Here is a 20,353-nt window from a genome sequence, read left to right as displayed (position 1 = left end):
AAAGGGTAGGAATGGCTGTATATCCCGTCCGTCCGTCCGCAGTCATGTCCAGTTGACCATAAGCCATTAGCTGTTCCACATGTAAACTAAAGCCTCATCTTTGTCTTTGCCTTGCCATTCAGCTTGTCCGGTCCAAAGATATTGGAAACGTAGATATAATCCTTTGGACCTTGGGGGACAAGTGGAGTACCTCAAAGGATCCTGTGGATGTAGGCAGGAAGCAGAGAAGATGGAGGGGCGGCGGCAGCTTCAGATGTCTATAGGAGCCAAGGAGGTAATATAAATAGTGAACGTAAAGTAAAAAGAGTGATGCAGTCTGGTTGCAAGATGACCATTGGCGACCAACCCTCATCCTCAGTGGTGAGTGATAGGGAAACAACCGGCACTGTGAGAATGAAAGTCCAAGACAGCACGTCTTAAATTTTTCAAAAAGAACAAATCCTGATTTTTATGGAAGGTCCATCAATGCTTAAAAGTTGGCAACTAACTTAATTTTTTTTTAATGATTTGCAAGCAAGATGCATAAAGTCATGTACTCTATCAGCAAACATCTAACAGTGGCACCTGCTTGGCATCAGTCCCATCCAAGGTTATTTGGTCTCCCTCACTTCACATTAGGAGTCCTTCAAGGCTGGACAGCTACTGGCCAGACAGGCGATGGAGCAGGAGTCAGGCCCAGAGCATATCCACAGTGTTTTGGTCGTTGTTGGGAGGGGACAGTCCCCTCGACTTGTTCTTTCCCCCTCGCTTCTCCCTGAAGTGCGCAGCAGGCTCGTCCTTGACCCTTGGTTCTCCTGTGTTCCTGTTGCAAATGAATCCCCCAAAGTTGTGAAAGGATAAGTGAATGAACTTATCTGGAATGGACTTTCCCTGGATGTCTTTAGAAAAGTAAAAAGGAGAACAATAAACATGTCAGTCAGCTGCTCCATAAAGGGACTGACCACCCAGGTTAGGAGAAACTGCTTTAAGTCCGCCTGTCTGGAACACAAACGGTTGAAAGTTGGCTGCTGAGACCTGAACTTGGAAAGGAACTTGACCACCCTGTTGACCCTGTTATTTTTAAACACGTATCGCCAGCTCACCCTGGACTGAGTCCCTTACCTCACTGAAAACAGTCACGTGGGGTGTGAATGAACCCTGATGTTTTTCCCAGCAATTTGCTTTCAACCCTTTCCTAGTTTTTTAATCTGGGTCTAAAATGTTAATGTCTGTCCACCTAACAGAGGAGGTAGTTTGCCAAGCTGGGTTGTTACTTTTTTTAATATTGGTTCCCTGGCCTTACCTTCTGGGCATTCTGAATCAATATATCTGGGATAAAGTTTGGGAAGTTTAATAATAAAAAAAACTTTCTAGGTGGTTGGGATACAGCTGACCCATTGACCAGCCATTGGGTACTATTTAACAAAGCTGCCTCAGGCTTAACATCTAGACAACCAAAATCCAGTTCACTCAACCAGCTTGAGAATTTTTTTCAATTTTTTCCTTACTTGTGGACTGTGGAATTCTTTTTTTTTTTTTCATAGGAATTACTGGTTTATATCTAATAATTGAAAGAACAACTTGTTTTTCGATGATAATTTTATTAAAATCGAGAATAGTAGTGCAAATTGTATATCTAATAAGGGACTTGCATCCAGAATATATAAAGTACACAATGATAAAAAGACAAGTAACCCAATTAATAACTGAAAAAAGGGTCTGAAGGGACATTTCTCCAGAGAAGACATACTAGTCATTAGGGAAATGCAAATCAAAACCACAATGAGAATCACTCTACACACACCAGAGTGGCTGGCTATAATCAAAAAGACAATAAAGCATGTGGAGAAATTGGAACCCCACACAATGTTGACAGGAATGTAAAGTGGTGGAGCTGCTTTGGAATACCGTCTATCAATTCCTCAAAAAGTTCAACTTTGGGTTACCATTTGACCCAGCAATTCTACTGCTACACATATACCCAAGATAAATGAAAACATGCATCCACACCAAAAACAGTGCAAATGTTCATAGCAGCATTATTCACAATGACCAAAAAGTGGAAACAACCCAAATGTCCAATCAGCTGATGAATGAATAAAAATGTGGTCTAGCCATACCATGAAATATTTAGCAATAAAAAATAAATGGAGCACTAATATGCTCCAACATGGATATGAAACTTGAAAACAGTTAACTCAAAGCACAAAGTACGTTAGTGGTTGCCAGGGGCTTGTGGAAGGAAGGGTGGGGGAGGGTGACTTAATGGTTACAGGGTTTTGGGGAGAGAGTGATAACAATGCTGAAATTAGTGGTTGTGGTTGCAAAACTATGAATATACTAAAAACCACTGTATTGGACACAATAAAAATATAAATTTTATATTAAAATGCATAATGCTCAATAAAATTTATGTTTTCAAAACCTGCAAACAGCTCAGATATCCTTCAACAAGTGATCAGTTAACAAACTGTGGTACATAGTTTGGAATACCAACCCCAGAAACTACAACTCCCAGCGTGTCCCGCGGCCCGACCAAGCCCCGGCGGTCATGTGTCTGCTGGTCACGTGTCTGCGCAGCCGGTTCGGGCAGAAGCACGGGAGGTAGGTCTCGGGAGATAGAGGCGTTGGAGGGTACCAGATTTAGGTCCCCGGGTACCCAGGGCCCCTATCGAGGGAGAGCCCTGCCGACTCCCTGCAGAGCTCCGGGGCGCGGCGTCCTCGGTCTCAGGCCAGCCCTCGGCTGAGCCGGCTCTGCCGCGCCTTAGCCCGGCTTGTCTCTGCCTGGTCTCCGCCTAGTCGTCCCGTATGGAGCCCCAGAGCCTCTCCCCATTTACCCCACAGCAGCCGGCGCGCAACACTTCAGGCCTGGGGATCTTCCCCTCCACTCCAGGTGCGCCCTGGCCCACCTCCCAGTGCAATCTATCCCTCCTGTTTTGGGATCCAGCCCCAGGCTGGAGTGGGAACCTACTCGGGTTGGGATCTGAGCGGCCTACTGCAATGGTTACAGCTCCGGCCTGAGCAAGCGGGTATCTGCCTTCTCATTATGGCTCAGCCAACTACCCTCTGTGACATTAGTCTAGGCTCTTTCCCTCCGTGAGCCCGTTTCCCTGTCCGATCTGGTCTGATCTCCCTTCTGTGACTTAAAGTCAGAGAGGCTTGATTCCCTTCACTCTGCTGAGCAGCCCAGTAACAGCTCGAACTCTTCTTTCTGCTGACAGCAGATTTTAGGTAGTTTTGAGAAAGAAGAAATTGGCACCAGAGAGAGAAGTGAGGAGACTCAGATCCCAAATCTTTGGGGAGAAGGAGCTGCAAGGGCAAACCCCCTGCACCATAGCCCATCAGGTGGAAAGAGCGGGTAAGCTGGGGACCATGGAGTTGAATAATTCGAGGGGAGAGGAGGCTGAGAGATCTTGGACCAAGGCAGAGACCTCTGTGTCTGAGATGTGAGCAGGATCTCATAGTCCTGGCAGCTCTAACTTTGCAGGGCTCTCTCTCAAGCTATGCTGGGAGCCGGGGAGCCCAAGTCTCTTCCTCCACTACTCACTGCTTTGATTGATTGATTGATTGATTGATTGATTTTTTTGACTGAGTTGCTGGCTTGGCAGCTGGTTGCATAAAAAGAAGCCCTGTGGCATCTGACTGATCTTTCTGGACTTGGAGCCAGCAGAGTGATGATATTTTCTCTGGAGCTGGTCCCTTGGTTGCATGCGTGGTAACAGATGTCTGAGCACCTGAACTGTTCCTTTTTCCTCTCATGAGTGTACCATTCCCAGCTTTGTTCCACCATCACCAGGAGGAACAATGAGAAGCATCTGACCTCCCAGGGGGCCTCCTTTGCCATTCTGAACCCCTGAGCTCATCAGAGAGGATGCCTCTGTGATGGGCAGTGGTTAGGTCAGACACACGGGAGGAGAGTGAAACTTGGCCTGAATTTTGAAGGGCTTTGAAAACTCTGCAGAATTTAGGCTCTGAGCTGGAATACAATGAAATACCCATGGTTCCTAGTGCTGTTCTTGGGACCCTGTGGTATGGAAACAGGCCGGGAAGCCAGACAGATCTGGATCCAAATCCTGGTTTGCAACTTGCTAATATGTGACCCCAGATCAGTGATTCGATCTAGCCAAACCTTATGACCAGTGTCATAAGAAAAGAATAAGATATGTCCACGACACTCCTGCCCCATACGTGGCCTATGTCTAGTGCTGACATGTTAGTATCCCTCTCATGTTTATGTCTTATTTACCCTATAGGTCTGTAAGTCTGAAACCAGCAGGATTTACCTCCGACCTATCTCTGTCTCTGCCACCCCACACTACAGCACCCAATGCAGTGTTCTCCACAGAGGCACACCTGGCTTTGAATCCCAGCCGTCTGATATTGGGAAAGTTGTTCCACCTTTCTATGCCCACCTCAGGATCACAGTAGTACCCACCTTTCCCTTCCAGGCTTAGATGAGCCAGAGCCCACAGGCCTAGGAGAACAGCCCTGAACAGGCCGGTGCCACCCACCAGCTGCAGGTGTTCCCTCAACTGCCCAGGAGATGTGGTCGTGAGGCAGAATCCACAGACCCTGCAAGAAGAGGGCTCCCAGGGCCATGGCCCAGGTCAGCATCAACAGTGACCTTGGCGAGTGGGGCTTCAGCACAGATGCTGGGGAGCGGGCCCGTCTGCTGCAGAGTCCCTGTGTGGACACGGACCCCAAGAATGAGGAGGAAGCCTCTCCTGAAGGTCAGAGCAGAGGTACCACTTCCACATTTGGGGCCATCTTCATCGTAGTCAACGCCTGCCTGGGTGCAGGGTTGCTCAACTTCCCAGCAGCCTTCAGCACTGCTGGGGGCGTGGCAGCGGGCATAACGCTGCAGATGGTGAGTGTTCAGTGCAAGATGGCAGAAATGTAGTTTAGCTGGTGGGTTTGGCCTCTGCCTCAAAGGGGAGGCTTTGGATCAGGGATGGTCTGTGGGTGACATGTGCTACCACTCCCCACTCCCTCACACAATGCAGACATTTCTAATCTATCCCAGCATTCTTTCCTCTGAGCCCAGATGAGTCTTCAAAACCCTTCTTAACAATCAGGGAAATTTGACATCAGTTGCATATTTAATAATCTTGTGGTTATGTTTAAAAAGTAGACATTTATCTTTTAGAACTACACGCTGAATTTTTTGCTGCTGAAATGATATGGTAGCTTATGTTTTCTTCAAAATAATCCAAATGGGAGAAAGAATAGGCGAAACAAGATTGGCCTTAAATTGATCATTTTTGAAGCTGAGTGATGAGTACATGGGGCTCTTTTATACCACTTTGTCTACTTTCACATGTGTTTGAAATTTTCCAGAAAACTTTTAAAGAAAATCTCAACTCAGCATCCTCCAATAATCTGTTATGATTGCCCAATAAGATGAGGCTCATTTGCCAGACTGGCTTTGGGCATTGGTCCAGTAAACATTGAGCAAGACCAGGCTGCCGTTTGCTACCAGGCCTTTCCCACACCCTCTTGTTCTGCCCCTGTCCACAGAGTATGCTGGTCTTCATCATTAGCGGCCTTGTCATCCTGGCCTACTGCTCCCAGGCCAGCAATGAGCGGACCTACCAAGAAGTGGTGTGGGCTGTGTGTGGCAAGCTGACAGGCGTGCTGTGTGAGGTAGCCATTGCCATCTATACTTTCGGCACCTGCATTGCCTTCCTCATCATCATCGGGGACCAGCAGGACAAGAGTGAGTTTCCTTCAGAAGCTACCTCATCCCTTCTCCTTGGCCCTGAGAATCCCAGGTGGGGAGGGAAAGGGCATGGAATACCTGCCAAGGGTTTAGCCTAGGCCCAACATGCATCTGGGAATCCTCCCTTCTGGCTGCTGGGCCCATTAGACAGATGGAGGTCCTGAGGCCCAGCAAAGCTGGAAGGCCAAACCCTGCAGTAGCCTGGCATGACATTCCCTCCTTCCTCCCTGTGCAGTTATAGCTGTGATGGCAAAGGAGCCTGAGGGGGCCGGTGGCAACCCCTGGTACACAGACCGAAAGTTCACCATCAGCCTCACTGCCTTCCTCTTCATCCTGCCCCTTTCCATCCCCAGGGAGATCGGCTTCCAGAAGTATGCCAGGTTTGGAGGCCCCACCCCAACCTGGACCAGATAACTCTGATCATAGGCAACTGGAGACCCAAGGGCTGCTGGAACCCCTCTCTTCCATTGCACCCTGCCTTCTGGGGCAGAAAGGGTGGGCAAGCAGGGAGGACCAGAGCTTGCAGGGTTCCAGCTAGACTTCCTTTTCTGTCAGTGACAAGGGAGACAGTGGCCCTTTGCATCAGTGGAATATTCAGTTCCAGTGTCCTTGTCAGAGAAGGGACAGGTGATAATCAGGTATGTGAAGGCAGCCTCCTGGCTTGGGCCTTGGCTTTCCCAGGGAGAATGAGATTTTTGATTAGTTAAAATTATCAGCCATGCAGCATCTTCCATGCAACTTGTAATGAAGGGAGAGGACTGGCTTCCAGGCTCAGGATCTGAAAAGCCAAGGGATTCTAAGCCTTTTCCTGTGATCTATAATTAACAGTCACACTCAGTTGTCTCCAAGGTCCCCTTTAATTTTGACATTCCAGCATTTATACCTTCACCCCTTTTACCTCCAGTCTCTCTTAGTTCTCAAAGGCCCTGCTTGCAACCCTCACCAAGTGTGAGCAGCTCTGATTAAATTAGGTGATATGCTTTGAAGCCCAGTCCTCCAAGCCATGGAGCTAAACCAGTACCTTTCGCAATGGTCAGAAATGTCAGTCTGGTCCCCTATTGGGGTCCAGCTCCCTTCTAGCTGTGGCCAGTTTCTCCAAAACTTATTCCTCGTACATTTCTTGAGTCTTTGTTGGAATAGTCTTCTAATTCGTTCAGTAGACACCGTGGTCACTATGCTTGAGGGCAGTTGCCCCTGGGGTGGAATCAGAAAAGGGACAGCTGGGGCTGGGGAGGGGAGCGTTCAGTCCATTCTTCCCGGCAGCTTCCTGAGCGTCGTGGGCACCTGGTATGTCACTGCCATCGTTATCATCAAATACATCTGGCCAGATAAAGAGATGACCCCAGGGGACATCCTGACCAGGTAGGTGAGGGCCCCCAGGTGCCATGAGGTAGAAGCTGCCACTTGGACCCTAGAAGCTGCTGGGTCAAACAGCAGAGCTTGTTAGCTCATCAGGGGGTGACTCATTGGTCATTGTAGGAAGGAGGCAAGAGGTCCCCATGTCTTTTTACTGGAAGGAAGAATGAGAACCAGAGATGAGAGACACTTTGTCACCGACACCCAACAGATGAGCCAGCGTGAGACTGCGCCTCAGGTTGTGGAGACTGCCAGAGTCAAGTTGCACATATTTCCAATTCGTGCTCACCTGTAATTTCTGCATCTTCTATGTGAGAGTAAATGTTTTATCATTAAAAAAGGAAAAAAGTTTTCCTTTTTTTGAAAGGAACAAACCAGAAAAGCAGAAGCCCCAGTACAGGAGCTAGGAATTCAAGATTCTAGATTCCCAGGAGGCCTTCCAGAGCCTCAGTTTACTGACCTGTGAAGCGGAGACATGTTCTCTCCCCATTGCCAGACTCCGGTGGCTTGAATGTGTAGAACACTGGTTGGCGGCTCTGTGAGGTGCACGGGCAGAAGATTCTTGTGTGTTTGTCCACAGGCCAGTTTCCTGGATGGCTGTGTTCAATGCCATGCCCACCATCTGCTTCGGATTTCAGGTGCCAGTTGCAAGGTCCCTGTCACCCCCTTAGCTCAGTCCCCACCCTGGGATGGAGCCCATGTTGCAGGCAGGGTGGGGAGTCCTGGGAGGAAGGATGGAGTGGGAGCCCCGAGGACTTGCCCGTTGTCCCTGTGGTCTTTGCCCCCAAGGTATCTCCTCTGGAAACCCGGGTGAGGTGACTTCCCCACCGTAACTGTGATCTTCACCCTGACAGTGCCACGTGAGCAGTGTGCCCATCTTCAACAGCATGCAGCGGCCCGAGGTGAAGACCTGGGGCGGGGTGGTGACGGCCGCCATGGTCATAGCCCTCGCTGTGTACATGGGCACAGGTGAGTGCTCCCCTCTGAGGCCCAGGCTTGGGAATGCTCCCCCTCTCCCTCTTTGTCTCTAAGTCCTCTGTTGCAGCTTTCCTGGGGACAGCCCTGTCAAACCCTTCTGTAGGCATTGGGTTGAACTTGGCCGCTTTGGGCCTCCTGCCCAGATGAGAGAGATGTATTCATCTATTCATTCAACAGCTCTCATCTGGTGCCCAGTGAGTGCCAGAAACTGTCGTTAGCATGGGGGTGCCATGGAGGTAGATAGGCCTGGTCCTGCCTCCGTGGAATTGACAGTCCAGTCAGAGAGACAGCCTTACAAGTGTAAACCAGGCATCAGTAAGGAGTTCCAGACAGTGATGAGTACCACGGTGACAGTGAAACAGGGACGACGTGAGTGGGGCTGGGAGGGGGTGGCTTTGTGGGGGTGGTTCACAGAAGACTCCTCACTGATGAGGTAGCATTTGGGGAGGCCCACATGATGAGAAGGAACAGAATCCAAAGAGCTAGGAGAAGAGCATTCTAGACTGAGGAACCAGAAAATGCCATTCCCTGGGGCAGGGATAGAAGAAAGGTCTGTGTAGCTGGAGTGGAGCAAGTACGGGGTGGGCGACAAGCCCTGAGGCCAGAGAGGACCGGGGCCTGTTCCCGTTGGGCCTTGAGGATTCTTGAGAGCCAGACGGAAGCATTTTAAGCAGGGGCATGCCTCGGCAAAAGATGGCTGTGGGTGCTGTGTGGAAAACGGTTCGGATGAGGGAGCAGGCCTGGGAGACCAGGAAGAATGGCCATGTGATTCCTTCCACCGGTAGTTCTGGGGCCAGCACTGTTCTTCCACCGAAGGCACAGCTAGGAACAAGAGAGGCAAAAAGGCAGAGTCCCTGTTCCCCCCAGGCTCATGTTCTGGTTAGGAAGACAAACAATAAACAAATTGTTAAAAGAGAGAGAGAAAGAGGAGTGCAAGGAAGAAAATAACAGTGATGAGAGAGCGCTGGGCGTGGCAGCATTCTCTGAGGAGGAGACATCTGAATGGCGAAGACACCGCAGCATGCAGAGCTGGGCAGATGGAACGCTAGTGCAGAAGTTCCCAGACAGGAACATGCTGAGCAGGTGCCAGACCAGAAAGGAGGCGGAGGCGGGGGGGCAGGGGGGAATGGGTCTGAGAAGTCAGGGAGGGCGGCTTCTGATCCCAGCCCGACACCCTCTGAGGCCCCCAGAACTGCTGCAGCACCCCTCCATCTGATGTCACACCCAGCAGTGGACAGTCCATCGCCCTCACCCTCCGGGTGGCCCCGATCCAGCCCTCTCATCTCTGCCCTCAGGTGTCTGCGGCTTCCTGGCCTTTGGAGCTTCTGTGGACCCCGACGTGCTCCTGTCCTACCCCTCCAATGACGTGGCCGTGGCTGTGGCCCGCGCCTTCATCATCCTGAGTGTGCTCTCCTCCTACTCCATCTTGCACTTCTGTGGGCGGTGAGCCCCCTCGACACCCCCCTGGGGTGCTCCCTCAGGGTCCCTGAAAGCCCTTTGAACATGGTCCTTGGGCCTCGCGTGGAACCCATTTTGTAGGAGAAACCTGAAGCCCATAGGAAAAGGAGTCAGTGCCTAGCACGGCCCCGCTGGTACCCCCAGCCTTTGTCCCAGGTTCCCCAGAACGTTCTGTGAATCCTCTAAGAACTTCTAGTCCAGAAACTTTTCTGAGCACCCAGCCATCTGGGTACCCCTTCTTTTTTGGGAGAATAATAGCATGAGTTCCTGACAGGTGAGCATGTCCTGGGCCAGGCAGGGCACTAAGCCCTTCAAGGTCACCATCTCACCCAGTCCCCAAGGCAGCCCCAAGAAGAGCGCTACTCGGCACACTTTGCAGACGAGGAAACAGGCTCAGGGATCAGGGCCTCACCCACAATCTACCCAACCAGGGGTCTGGCTCTAGAGCTGGAGGCAGGGGCTGTGAGCAGGGGTGCAGCCGAGGGGTCTGGCTCCATAAGCTGGAGGCGGGGGCTGTGAGCAGGGGCGCAGCTGAGCGTTTCTCCATGTGGCAGGGCGGTGATCGAAGGCCTGTGGCTGCGCTACCAGGGGATGCCCGTGGAGGAGGACGTGGGGCGGGAGCGACGGCGGCGAGTGCTGCAGACGCTGGTCTGGTTCCTGCTCACGCTGCTGCTGGCACTCTTCATCCCTGACATCGGCAAGGTCATCTCGGTCATTGGAGGCCTGGCCGCCTGCTTCATCTTTGTCTTCCCAGGTGCGGGCCCCTGACTCCCAGGGCCTCCCAGCCTCAGCTCCTCCCTTGCTCACCTGCTGGAGAGAGGAACCACCAGCATTTATTGTCACCCACTGCAGGCCCTGTCCAAGCATCATCTCCTGAGAAAAGATGTAGTGTTATCTCCATTTTACTGACAAGGAGATGTGAGGTTCAGGGAGGGCAACAGACTTGCCTGGAGGTTGGCAAACTCAGCTAGTGAGTAACAGAACCTTTTCAACCCTGAGTCTGTCTAGGTCCACAGCCTATACTCTTAACCCTCCATTCAAGTACCTGTTGCTCCCTGACTGTCAGGAATCTGGCTGGTTCAGTCCCCAGAGGGCAGTGGGGTCTGGTCACAGCACCCTGCCGCAGAAGCCAGGAGACCTGAGTTTCAGACACTGGTCTGCCGCCAGATCCCTGGGAAATTGTCCCGTCTGCCCAGCTGAGTTCCACCTTATCTAGCTCATTTCTACCTCGGAGACCACCTTGAAAGCCCTTGCCACTTTGCTTAGATCACAGGGACCACATCTGCTCTGAAGTGTGCTAGGCAGGGCCCTGGGGTGTGGGCACCACTGAGTCACCTTCCAGTGCTGCCCCTTTAGCTCTGAGTCTTGCGTGCAGCCCAAGGTGTGCCTTTCAGATGCCAGCCTCCCCTGGGAGAGTAGATGCTGACCTCTGTCTTGGTGTGGGGGTGCAGAGATGGACTTTCCGGAAGAGCAAACAAACAGTCCTTCCTCCATCCACCACTGGCCTGAGGGAGGGAGCCCACCCAAGCTCTCAGGGCTGTCTCTTCTCTTCCAGGGCTGTGCCTCATTCAAGCCAAACTCTCCGAGATGGAAGAAGTCAAGCCGGCCAGGTAAGCAGGGCCCACCCCTTGGTCCTCACCCTGGTCCTCTCAGGGGAGGTGCTAGATTGGGAGATAGCCTTGGGCGTCCTTAAAATAGTAGGGGTCTGGATACATGCACACTTTGACAAACATGAGTTTTTAAAATACCTTTTTTTAAATGAGTAACACGTGCTAGTTATGACAGTTTAAGCAATACTGAAAGACTTTAGAGAAAAAAGTGGAAGTCCCTCTTCCCCTGCAGTCCAGATGCCATCCTCCTCCATCCACAGCTCCATGTCTTCAGCATGGTCTGCACCCGTCCAGACTTTCTGTGCATGCGTGCCTGTCTGTGTACACAAAGCTATGCATATGTGTACACAAACACGTGGGATTTTGTGTCTAGTTTGTTTTTTCCAAAAATGGTTTCATGCCAGATACACTTTTCTGCCGCTTGCTTTTTTATTTATTTAATTTAATCATGTACCTTGGAGGTCACACTATGTCAACACAAGAAGATCTTCCTTTTTTAAGGGCTGCAGAATATTCCGTTGTATGAATGTATCCTGAATGTGAATACTCTTACACGTACATATCTTGGCACACCTGCTTGAAGATCTTGGTGGGATTGATTCTTAGACTGAAATTGCTACGTCACAGGGCACGCTCATTTTTATTTTGGCACATGGGTTCAAATTACCCTCCCAAAAGTCCTGACAGCAGTGAATGAGAGTACCCTGTCCCTCACACCCTTGCCAGCAGTGTATGTAACAGCCTTTTAAATTTGTGTTGAAGTGGGTAGATGTAAAACACTACTACATTGTTTTAATGTGCACATTTCCATGAATAGTAGAGAGGCTGAGAACAGTTTGCATGCTTTTTAAAAAAATTATTGTGCAAGTAATATTCATTGTAGAAAAAAAAAAAAATCTAAGGAAGAAAATAAAAATCACCCTTAATTTCAATACCCAGTTATAACCCTTTTGCTATTTTTGATACATATATTTGCAAATGTCTGCCTTCTGTTTTAAATGAAATGGCTCACACTCCATGTGACCTGCTTTTTCTTGAACATCTTTGCATTAAGAGATGTGCATCCTACTCCTGGTCCTGCCCTTGGCTTGCCGTGACCAGTCAGTCCCATTAGGTCTTGGTCTCCTTACCTCTGGATTAAGGGTCGTACACCTGGCAGCACATACCTTTGTATGAAAAGTCCTTGAGAAGTAGGAAGTGCTCTACCCGCAACAAATAGTTTAAGTAATTCTGGTAATTAACTGATGTATATGCTGAAGTCTGCAGAGTCACGGGTGGGTTGACTGACCAGGCACCTCTTTCTGTCCTACAGTTGGTGGGTGCTGGTCAGTTACGGAGTCCTTTTGGTCACCCTGGGAGCCTTCATCTTCGGCCAGACCACAGCCAACGCCATCTTTGTGGACCTCTTGGCGTGACCACTGCCTCCCAGGAACACATGGCCTTTGCCCTTGGACACAGGAACCCATCTTTTAGAGCTGCAGGGCCTCCCTGAGTCCGGCATCATTCCCCTGTCCAGGTGGGAGGACATCTGGACATCCTTTTTCCTGGGATGAATCTGGAGTGATCAGGCCCCACACCTCTGGGCAGCCCGAACCCGGCTCCCTTCCTGCTCCCCTGTCCTGGCAGTGCCATGGATGGGAAGAGGTCTCGTGTCACAGAGGAACCTCCCACACTCCAGCTCTCAGCTTCTCCATGGCAGGAACCCATGGTGATGAGGGTCAGTAGGTCTCAGAAGAAAGAACCCAGCCTGACTTCCCTCTGGAGAAGGAGTGGGCAGAGAGCCGCCATCCCCCGCAGAGCAGCCCATCCTGTGTAGGGGGCGTGCTCATTACCCCAGGACTCAGCCCCTGCTCAGTCTGTCTGCGGACCAGCCGGCATTGGCTTCCTCTGGGACCTGGGAAGTTCCAAAGATAGCACTGAGTTCACACAGATGCACAGAGGCAGATAGAGTCATGCCTTGTCCACTGCCTCATGGGCCCACAGCGCACCGACCGCCCCCTTTCCCATGGCTAATTGACATTTCCCCAGGGCCTCGCCCTGTGTGTTTCCCCAAACCTGAGGATCCCGGCAGCCCTCTCCTCTCTTCCCAGACATCACCAAGTCTAATGTTTACAAACGGTGCCAGCCCAGCTCAACCAGGGGCCAGGGGCCATCCCGTGCCACGGTGCTGTGAGAACCCCTCCGTTAGCTTTCCCCACGGTGGGGAGTCTGCTTTCTCTCAGATTGCAGATGGGCCCCTCTTTTCAGAGGCACAAGGGTGGATGATGGACAAGGCTGGGCTGGTCAGGATCGAGGTGAATGTGTCTGACAGCTTCTCTTTCAATGACTGCTTCTCTTCTCTCTACCCTCCACTTCCCCCCACCCCCTGCCAACCCTAGCATGGTGGCCCAGACACAAGACAGGCAACTAAGTTGTCATTGACTAGGCAGCATTTAAGTAAGTCACGCCAGCCTAGAAGTTTCCCTTTCAGACTGGACCTTGTCTGCTGCTTCCCCCACACCATTTTTCCATGTAGCTCAATCTCCTGCTCACATAAGTAATTGGGGTGGGGGTGCACCAAACCCTCTCATCAGCTTCGTCAGCACCACACATCCACCAGGCCTGGCCTTGGTGGCCTGTCAGTTACTTTGAGGTCACCCCAGGTTGTGCCCCAGGCAGGTGAGAAGGCACATTCTCCCACTCCGTATTCCCATTTTGAACACCTTGGCCACCCACTTTGACCAACACTGGGCCCTGAATCAGGCTTCCTCTTCCTGGGACGCCCAGCATTTCCCTGGCCGCTCCTGCCCAAAACCTCTGGGAAGCGGAGAGGAAGGGAGGGTCCACTCAGGGTGGTCAAATCTAAGAAGCAGAGGCCAGCGGGAGGCCAGATAGGCTCCTTCTCAGTCCCCGGACTGGGGGACCTGCCTCTGCTCGCCGCCTCTCTCAGCACCTGGGGCCAGATCTTTGCTGCTGTTTTCTCTTAGCAGGAGAGCACTGGGCCCTGCACAGCACTAGGCCCTGCCAGCACCCATCCCTGACAGGGCTGCACAGCCTCCTAATGCTGACTTTGGCAGGTCAGGGGATATGAGGGAGTCATTGCACAGAACCGGACCAGTCAGGGGAAGGAGCCGGAATCCGGCCTCTTGGTCTAACCTCAAAAGACCCCTCACCTCCTCTCCTTCCCAAGGCATTTACTGTTCCTTTTCTACTTGTGCACGTTCAGACCAGAGAGGAGGATTAATAAAAAGGGGCTGTGCTGCTGAGCTGTGTGGCCTGTGTCTGGTGCTGCGAATAGAGTCCAAGCCACTGGCAGGAGGAAGACAGGCCAGGGTGGGAGTCGGGGAGTGGCAAGGGAAAGACTTCAGCTTTACTGTCTTTAATCCCTGTCTCACGCTTCCTATACCAACCTGAAAATCTGCAAGTGGTTCTTGAGACCTCCCTCTTCCACATCTCATCAGCCCTTCCCCTCTAATTTGGGAATCTCTTCGGTCCCCTGTCCTGCTGCCTCTGCCTTGGCTCAAGCCCTCACCGTGTCGTCCATTCACTGCCGTGGCCTCTGGCCTCCATGCTGCAGGTCCCTCCCTGACCTCAACCTTTAGGTAAACTGCAAGCACCTGAGCATCCATCCCCTGTCATTTCAGAGGCATGTGTTGAGCAGACCCCATTGTCCTGATTCTGGAGCCAGGCACAATGCTCAGTGCTGGCGAGAAGACACTCAACGAAATGGACACCAGCTCCACGCTCAATCTACCGGGGAAGACCGATGCTAAGCAAGTGGTCACACAAGTATATATTTTCAAACTGTGATACATACCAAGAAGGGAAAATATAGAATGTCATATTTGGGGGCCCGGAGCCTATCTGGGAAGTCAAGGAAGGCTTCCTGGAGGAAGTGACATTTGAGCCAGCCCCTGAATGATGAGTAAGAATGAATTAATTGAAAAGAGGTAGGGAGAGCTTCCCAGGCCATGGGAACTATATGCAAAGGCCCTGTGGTAGGAGGGACATGGCTGTTTATAGAACTGAAAAGTTGCCATTGTAGGCGGAGCATTGCCAGGGTGTGAGAGAGCATTCTGGGATGGTATTCAATGGCTCCCCCTTGTTTGATTTCACTTTAGTGAACGGAGAGAAGGACAAGTTACATTTATGCCAAAAGTGCAAACACAGCCAAAGCCAAATTTATCCATTCACCCACTTACTCAAGACATGCCTTTTGCTCACCACACTTGTAAGCACTTGTCAGTGTCTCCCCAATCTGTAAACTCCATGGGATCAGGGTCATGTCTCCCTTGTCCATCAGGTACCTTAGCCCAGTGCCCAGCACATAGCACGCAAGTGTTCAATAGCTGAATGAACATACGAATGAATATCAACTAACATTCGTTGAGTTCTTACCTTGTGTCAGCACCTGACATATCATTCTCTCACTTGGTTTTCACAACAACTCTTTGAAGGAACGAAAGCTAAGAGATGATTAAATAGTTCACCCAGGAACACACAGGTAGGAAAATTGGAGCCAGACAACCCTCTTACCATGTATGGATAAACAAGTGAGCAGACGGCTCTCACAATTAGCCTGCTGATTTCAGGCCCCAGAAGACAAGCTCGGGAACCTTCGGCACCAACACCAGATCTTAGAGCCCTTAGGTCACTCTCCCAGCCTATCTATGTCAAGTGGCGTGATGCCTCCTGGCGAGTGGCTCTGGGCAAGTTGCTTCACCTCTCTGGGCTTGTTTCTTGATCTCTAAAATGAGAACACTAATCACTGACCAGAGTGATTAGCTCCCAGGGTACAGGGCGCCAGTGTACCTGATAGTACATTGAATGACAAATGCTTTAGAGCCAGAAATCCACATTTACAGAACACAGTTGAAAACTCAGTTTCTTCCTGGGGGAACACAGGCTGGGCTTCACCTACCACTTCTTGAGAGGGTGCTTCCCAAACGTTAATGTGCATTCCAGATATTTATCTCCTTAAGATATGAAGTCGGATTCCATGGGTCTGGGGTGGGCCCAGGGTCGCCCTGCTCTGGTCCTCAGACCACACTTTGAGTAGCAGGGGACTGGTGGACAGAGCAAAGGCTTTGGCCTCAGAGAGACCTGGGTTGGATCTGAGCACTGCCTTTTACACTCACTGTAGGAACTCAGGGAACCGGTTCACTTCTCTGAACCTCAGTTTCAACTATAAAGTAGGAGTGATGGCATCCGCCTTACAGATACAGATATTATAAGTCCAAGGACAAATGGCATATTAATCTATGTAAAGTGCCTGGAAGACGGCAGGGATTATGTTAGCTCCCTATACTGAGAGGAATAGAGTGTGCAACTGCAGTCTCTGGCTTTGGCCACTAGAGGTCACCTCTGATCTCTACTTGTGAAATTGAGGAACCTGCGCCTCAGAGAAGATTTGAGTCACTAGGGTGCCTGGTGACCCGGCTGCTGCCCAGTACTTCTGAGTGATACCCCTATACTAGGGCAGGGCCACCTGTAGATCATGGCCTCCAGATGGCCTCCAGTGTGGTGGAGGAATCAGATCAATCACATAATCACAAAAACTAATTGTATAGGTACATGTGCTAGATGTAGATTAGATATTACAAATCCAGATTTGGTAATCACTGCTATGATACAATGAAAAGGTTTTCAGGAGGTGTGGAGGAAGGCCAGAGACACTGTAGCCAGGAAGAAGGCCGACACCCTATTCTCCAAACACGGCATTTTCTGGCAGGGGGCCGGGGTGGGGAACAGGCACAAGACTCATCCGTTTGATAATTCTTCCATTAAAAATGAAGTTGATCTGTTTCCACTCTGGCATGCAAGAAGCTCAGAAGTACTCACTTCATCCTACAGCAAACTGAAGAGTCAATGACTCTTAGATCTGTAAGATAAGTCAGGTTACAGGGCATTCCACTGCCCCCGCAAGTTGGAGAGAGTGACAACAGCAGAAACTCGCAAGCAGAAAACCCTATGACAACCAGTGCCAGGGTAGGGAAACCTGAACTGTAACTAAATTGCTGGAGGTGCAGTGTGGACAAGTCTGAGGGAGAAAATCTCCAAGGCACCCAGTCATGGGGGATTTTTGTGCATTTAACCCCCTGGAGTTCTATCAGATTCTCACAGAAAACAGATTAATCCCTTTATGCTTCTGGCAGGGAGAGTATAAGGAACCACTTCTGTTCTTAATGAGATCTGCCCCACATAAGGAACTTAAAATTTAACCAGAGCCTAACCAGCTGGGGTTTTAGAACCCTCAATGTGGAAGAAAGGAAATACACAACTCCAGCCAGCTCTAACCAACTGATGGAGATTGGTGGGGGAACTGAGAAGCAGTGTGAAGTTCACAGTCCAGAAGCACACAGGCTCACTAAAGGACTGACCTGATGATAGGACTATAGAATGCTTCCCCTCTTCCTACACTTTGCCACCACAGTACTAAAGGCCTATTTACAGCAGTTTCTTTTACCTAGTACATTGTGTCCATAAAAACATTTCAAGACATATTAAAAGGCAAAAAAGTCTGAAGAGACAAAGCAAGCATCAGAGCTAGATTCAGATATGGCAGAGATATTGGAATTATCAGATCAGGAACTTAAAACAACTATGATTAATAAGCTAAGAGCTCTAATGGATAAAGTAGACAGCATGCAAGAACAGATGGGCTATGTAAGCAGGTGAAAATTCTAAGAGATATGCTAGAGATAAAAAACACTTAGATGAAAAATGCCTTTGACAGGTTTATTAGTAGACTGGATACAGCTGAGGAAAGAATCTGAGCTAAAAGATTTCTCGACACCTCTAAAACTGAAAAGGAAATAGGAAAAAAATGTTTAAGAAAATAAATTCCAAGTACTATTGAACAATTGCAGAAGGAGTGATGTATGCATACTGGGAATACCAGAGGAAAAGACAGAAAATATATTTGAAACAAATATATATTTGACTGAAAATTTCTCCCAAGTTAATGTCAGACACCAAACCACGATCCAGGAAGCTCAGACAAAACTAAGCAGAGCACATGTCAAAAAACATGACAACTAATCATTTCAAAATAATTTTTTTCAAAAAATCAGAGATAAGGAAAACATCCTGAAAGAAGCCAGAGGGGAAAAAAAATAACTTCCCTATAGAGAAGCGAAGATGAAAATTACATCTGACTTCTCAGAAAACAGCAAGCAAGAAGAGGGTAGAGTGAAATATTTTAAATGTTGAGAGAAAAAAACTACCAACCTAGAATTCTGTACCCTTTAAAATTATTCAAAAGTGAAAGAGAAATAGACTTTCTCAGACAAAAATGGGGGGGCGCGCGGAGTTGAAGGAATTAGTTCAGTAGACTTGCCTTGAAATAAATGTCAAAAGTTATTTAGAGAGCAGGAGAATGAAAGAACCTCTTTCAGAAAGCAGAACAGAAAGACTAAAGAGATGAAGAGAATAAAATTAGAGTTTCAACTCAGGCCCAACATCTGACTAAAAAGAGTTGCAGAAATAGAGAACAGAAAATTAGTAGAGGGTGCGAGGGAGGGGATGAGAAGGGGGATGTTACTGAAATAAGAAAAGCTCTCAGAAGTGAAAGATATGAGTCTCCAGACTTAGGCCAGTAAATTAAATTTTGCGAGCTGCACGCTGGAAATAAAGAGAAAATCATAAGGATTTTCTAAAGAACAAAAAGATTTTCTGAGATGGTGGGGGGCAAGAAGAGCATGCTTCTTAGCATCAGTGCAAGCTAGAAGATAACACATCAATGCCTTCATTATTCTGAGTGAAAATTTTCAATGTAGATTTCAGTATGCAACCAAACGCTCAACCAAGTGTGAAGCTAAAATAAAAATATTTCCAGATAAGCAAGGGGTAAATCAATGTGTTCCTATGCAGCCTTTGTTAGAAAGTCACTGGAGTCTATAGCCATGCTACCCTGAACAAGTCCAATCCCATCAGATCTTGGAACCTAAGCAGGGTCAGGCCTGGTTAGTACTTGGATGGGAGACCACCTAGGAAGACCAGGTGCTGTAGGCATAAAAAATTTAAAAAATAAGGGAAAATAAAAAAAATAAGGGATCTTAAACTGACGAGGTCCTTGCAATCTGTGAGGTCAGCCAAGGGTTGCCTCACCTAAAAAAATAAAAAGTCACTGGAGAATGTGCTTCAGTAAAACAAAGCTGCAAAGCTAGAAAGTAGAAGGCAAAGCAACCAGGAAACGAAGAATCGACCTGAGGAGAATGACCTAGGAAGGTGATTCCAGAGTGGCCGGTTTGATTGGACCAGGAATATGAAGAGCTGAAGAAGGAAGTTGTCCAGGGAAAAAAATGAAACTAAAAAGTTACCTGATTGGTCTAAGCAACTAGAATCATTATCTGTTGGAGCGTTTGGATAAGTACATATATAATGGGAAAATGTAATTACCAACTACAGGGAAAAAAATGTTACAAAAATTTTTATTGTGACATTTTTAAAAGAACTTCGGGGTGCAGGTGTAAGAAAGCTAAATCATTAGTCAATAATTACCGCTTTTAATTTTTAAATCAAGAAACAGTATGAGCACATTATTTTAAGATACTGAGATAAATGCCAACAGAAACAGCTTAAAAGAGATGGATGTGGGGAACAGGGCTAGATGGAGGTGGGCAGAGATGGGACAAAAGACTGCTGGCATTTGATGTAAGCATTTTAGTACCACGATTTTTAAAACCAGATATATGACTAGTTTGATTTTTTTAACTTAAAATTATTTTGAAATATGAGAGATAAAAATCGAATGTCTACTGTAGGCCATGTTCAAATTCTAGCTTTGCTGCTGTGGGCAGTTACTTAACACTGTTTGGGCCTTGATTTTCTTATCTGTATATTACAATATTTATTGTAGCAGATTGCCTGGCCCCTTCCCCATTCTTTGATAACAATAGAACTTGTGAAATAATAGATAGTATATAATATTGATCTCTGCTCCCAGTTCCTGGAACAGAGCTCCTAAAACTCTTGTAATTTATTTCCTAAGTGGTAAGATAGTCTTTTGTTCTAATGAGGCAACGCTTTGTGGGCTCCTGAATGACTCTTGGATGGGGGCTGTTCATCAGAAAGATAAAGCCATGATTAAAAACGTGGAACTTTCAGCCCCACACTCCATCCTCAGGGAAGGGAAGAGGAGCTAGAGATTGAGTTAGTGACCAATCATGCCACCATAAAAAACCTGAAAACAAAACAAAACAAAAAAGCCCCTAAAAGTACACAATTAGGAGAGCTTCTGGGTTGTTGAACACATCCACATGCCAGGAGGATG

At 48.7% G+C, this 20,353-nt stretch overlaps 1 protein-coding gene and 1 non-coding gene across 11 annotated transcripts; both read left to right on the top strand.

The window, feature by feature from the left end:
• The first annotated feature begins 2,462 nt into the window (after nt 1-2,462).
• SLC38A7 (solute carrier family 38 member 7) lies at nt 2,463-15,461 on the top strand. 10 transcript variants are annotated; one of them, XR_005658620.1, is made up of 14 exons: nt 2,463-2,583; nt 3,201-3,337; nt 4,428-4,846; nt 5,497-5,695; nt 5,934-6,078; nt 6,962-7,060; nt 7,178-7,345; nt 7,635-7,692; nt 7,909-8,023; nt 9,328-9,475; nt 10,045-10,244; nt 11,046-11,100; nt 12,413-12,616; nt 14,724-15,461. XR_005658620.1 is itself a non-coding variant. In XM_039888871.1 (13 exons), exons 3-13 carry the CDS (start codon nt 4,577-4,579, stop codon nt 12,513-12,515), a joined length of 1,299 nt encoding a protein of 432 aa, XP_039744805.1. In that variant the 5' UTR covers nt 2,463-2,583; nt 3,201-3,337; nt 4,428-4,576; the 3' UTR covers nt 12,516-12,688. The 10 variants fall into 10 exon arrangements, 8 of the variants coding, with proteins under 8 accessions (XP_039744805.1, XP_039744804.1, XP_039744801.1 ...); XR_005658621.1 differs by lacking the exon at nt 14,724-15,461 and adding an exon at nt 10,343-10,460 and having other exon boundaries at nt 12,413-12,500; XM_039888871.1 differs by lacking the exon at nt 14,724-15,461 and having other exon boundaries at nt 4,428-4,585; nt 12,413-12,688.
• A 3,512-nt stretch (nt 15,462-18,973) lies between these two features.
• LOC120580980 (5S ribosomal RNA) lies at nt 18,974-19,092 on the top strand. Its single transcript, XR_005647133.1, has one exon. It is a non-coding gene; the product is annotated as a 5S ribosomal RNA (ribosomal RNA).
• Nucleotides 19,093-20,353: the final 1,261 nt, after the last annotated feature.

Source organism: Pteropus medius, unplaced genomic scaffold (genome assembly GCF_902729225.1).
Source record: "Pteropus medius unplaced genomic scaffold, Ma_sr-lr_union100, whole genome shotgun sequence".
Lineage (NCBI taxonomy): Eukaryota > Metazoa > Chordata > Mammalia > Chiroptera > Pteropodidae > Pteropus > Pteropus medius.
The sequence above is the reverse complement of the archived record's forward strand: the minus strand, read 5'-3'. Positions and strand labels throughout refer to the sequence as shown.

Excerpts from the sequence above, each read along its gene's own strand:
- SLC38A7 (XM_039888864.1), top strand. The coding sequence starts at position 4,577 with ATGGCCCAGGTCAGCATCAACAGTGACCTTGGCGAGTGGGGCTTCAGC. Across the intron at positions 7,061-7,177 it reads CCAGGGGACATCCTGACCAG|GAAGGAGGCAAGAGGTCCCC; the intron begins GTAGGTGAGGGC and ends TGGTCATTGTAG. Across the intron at positions 11,101-12,412 it reads GAAGAAGTCAAGCCGGCCAG|TTGGTGGGTGCTGGTCAGTT; the intron begins GTAAGCAGGGCC and ends TCTGTCCTACAG.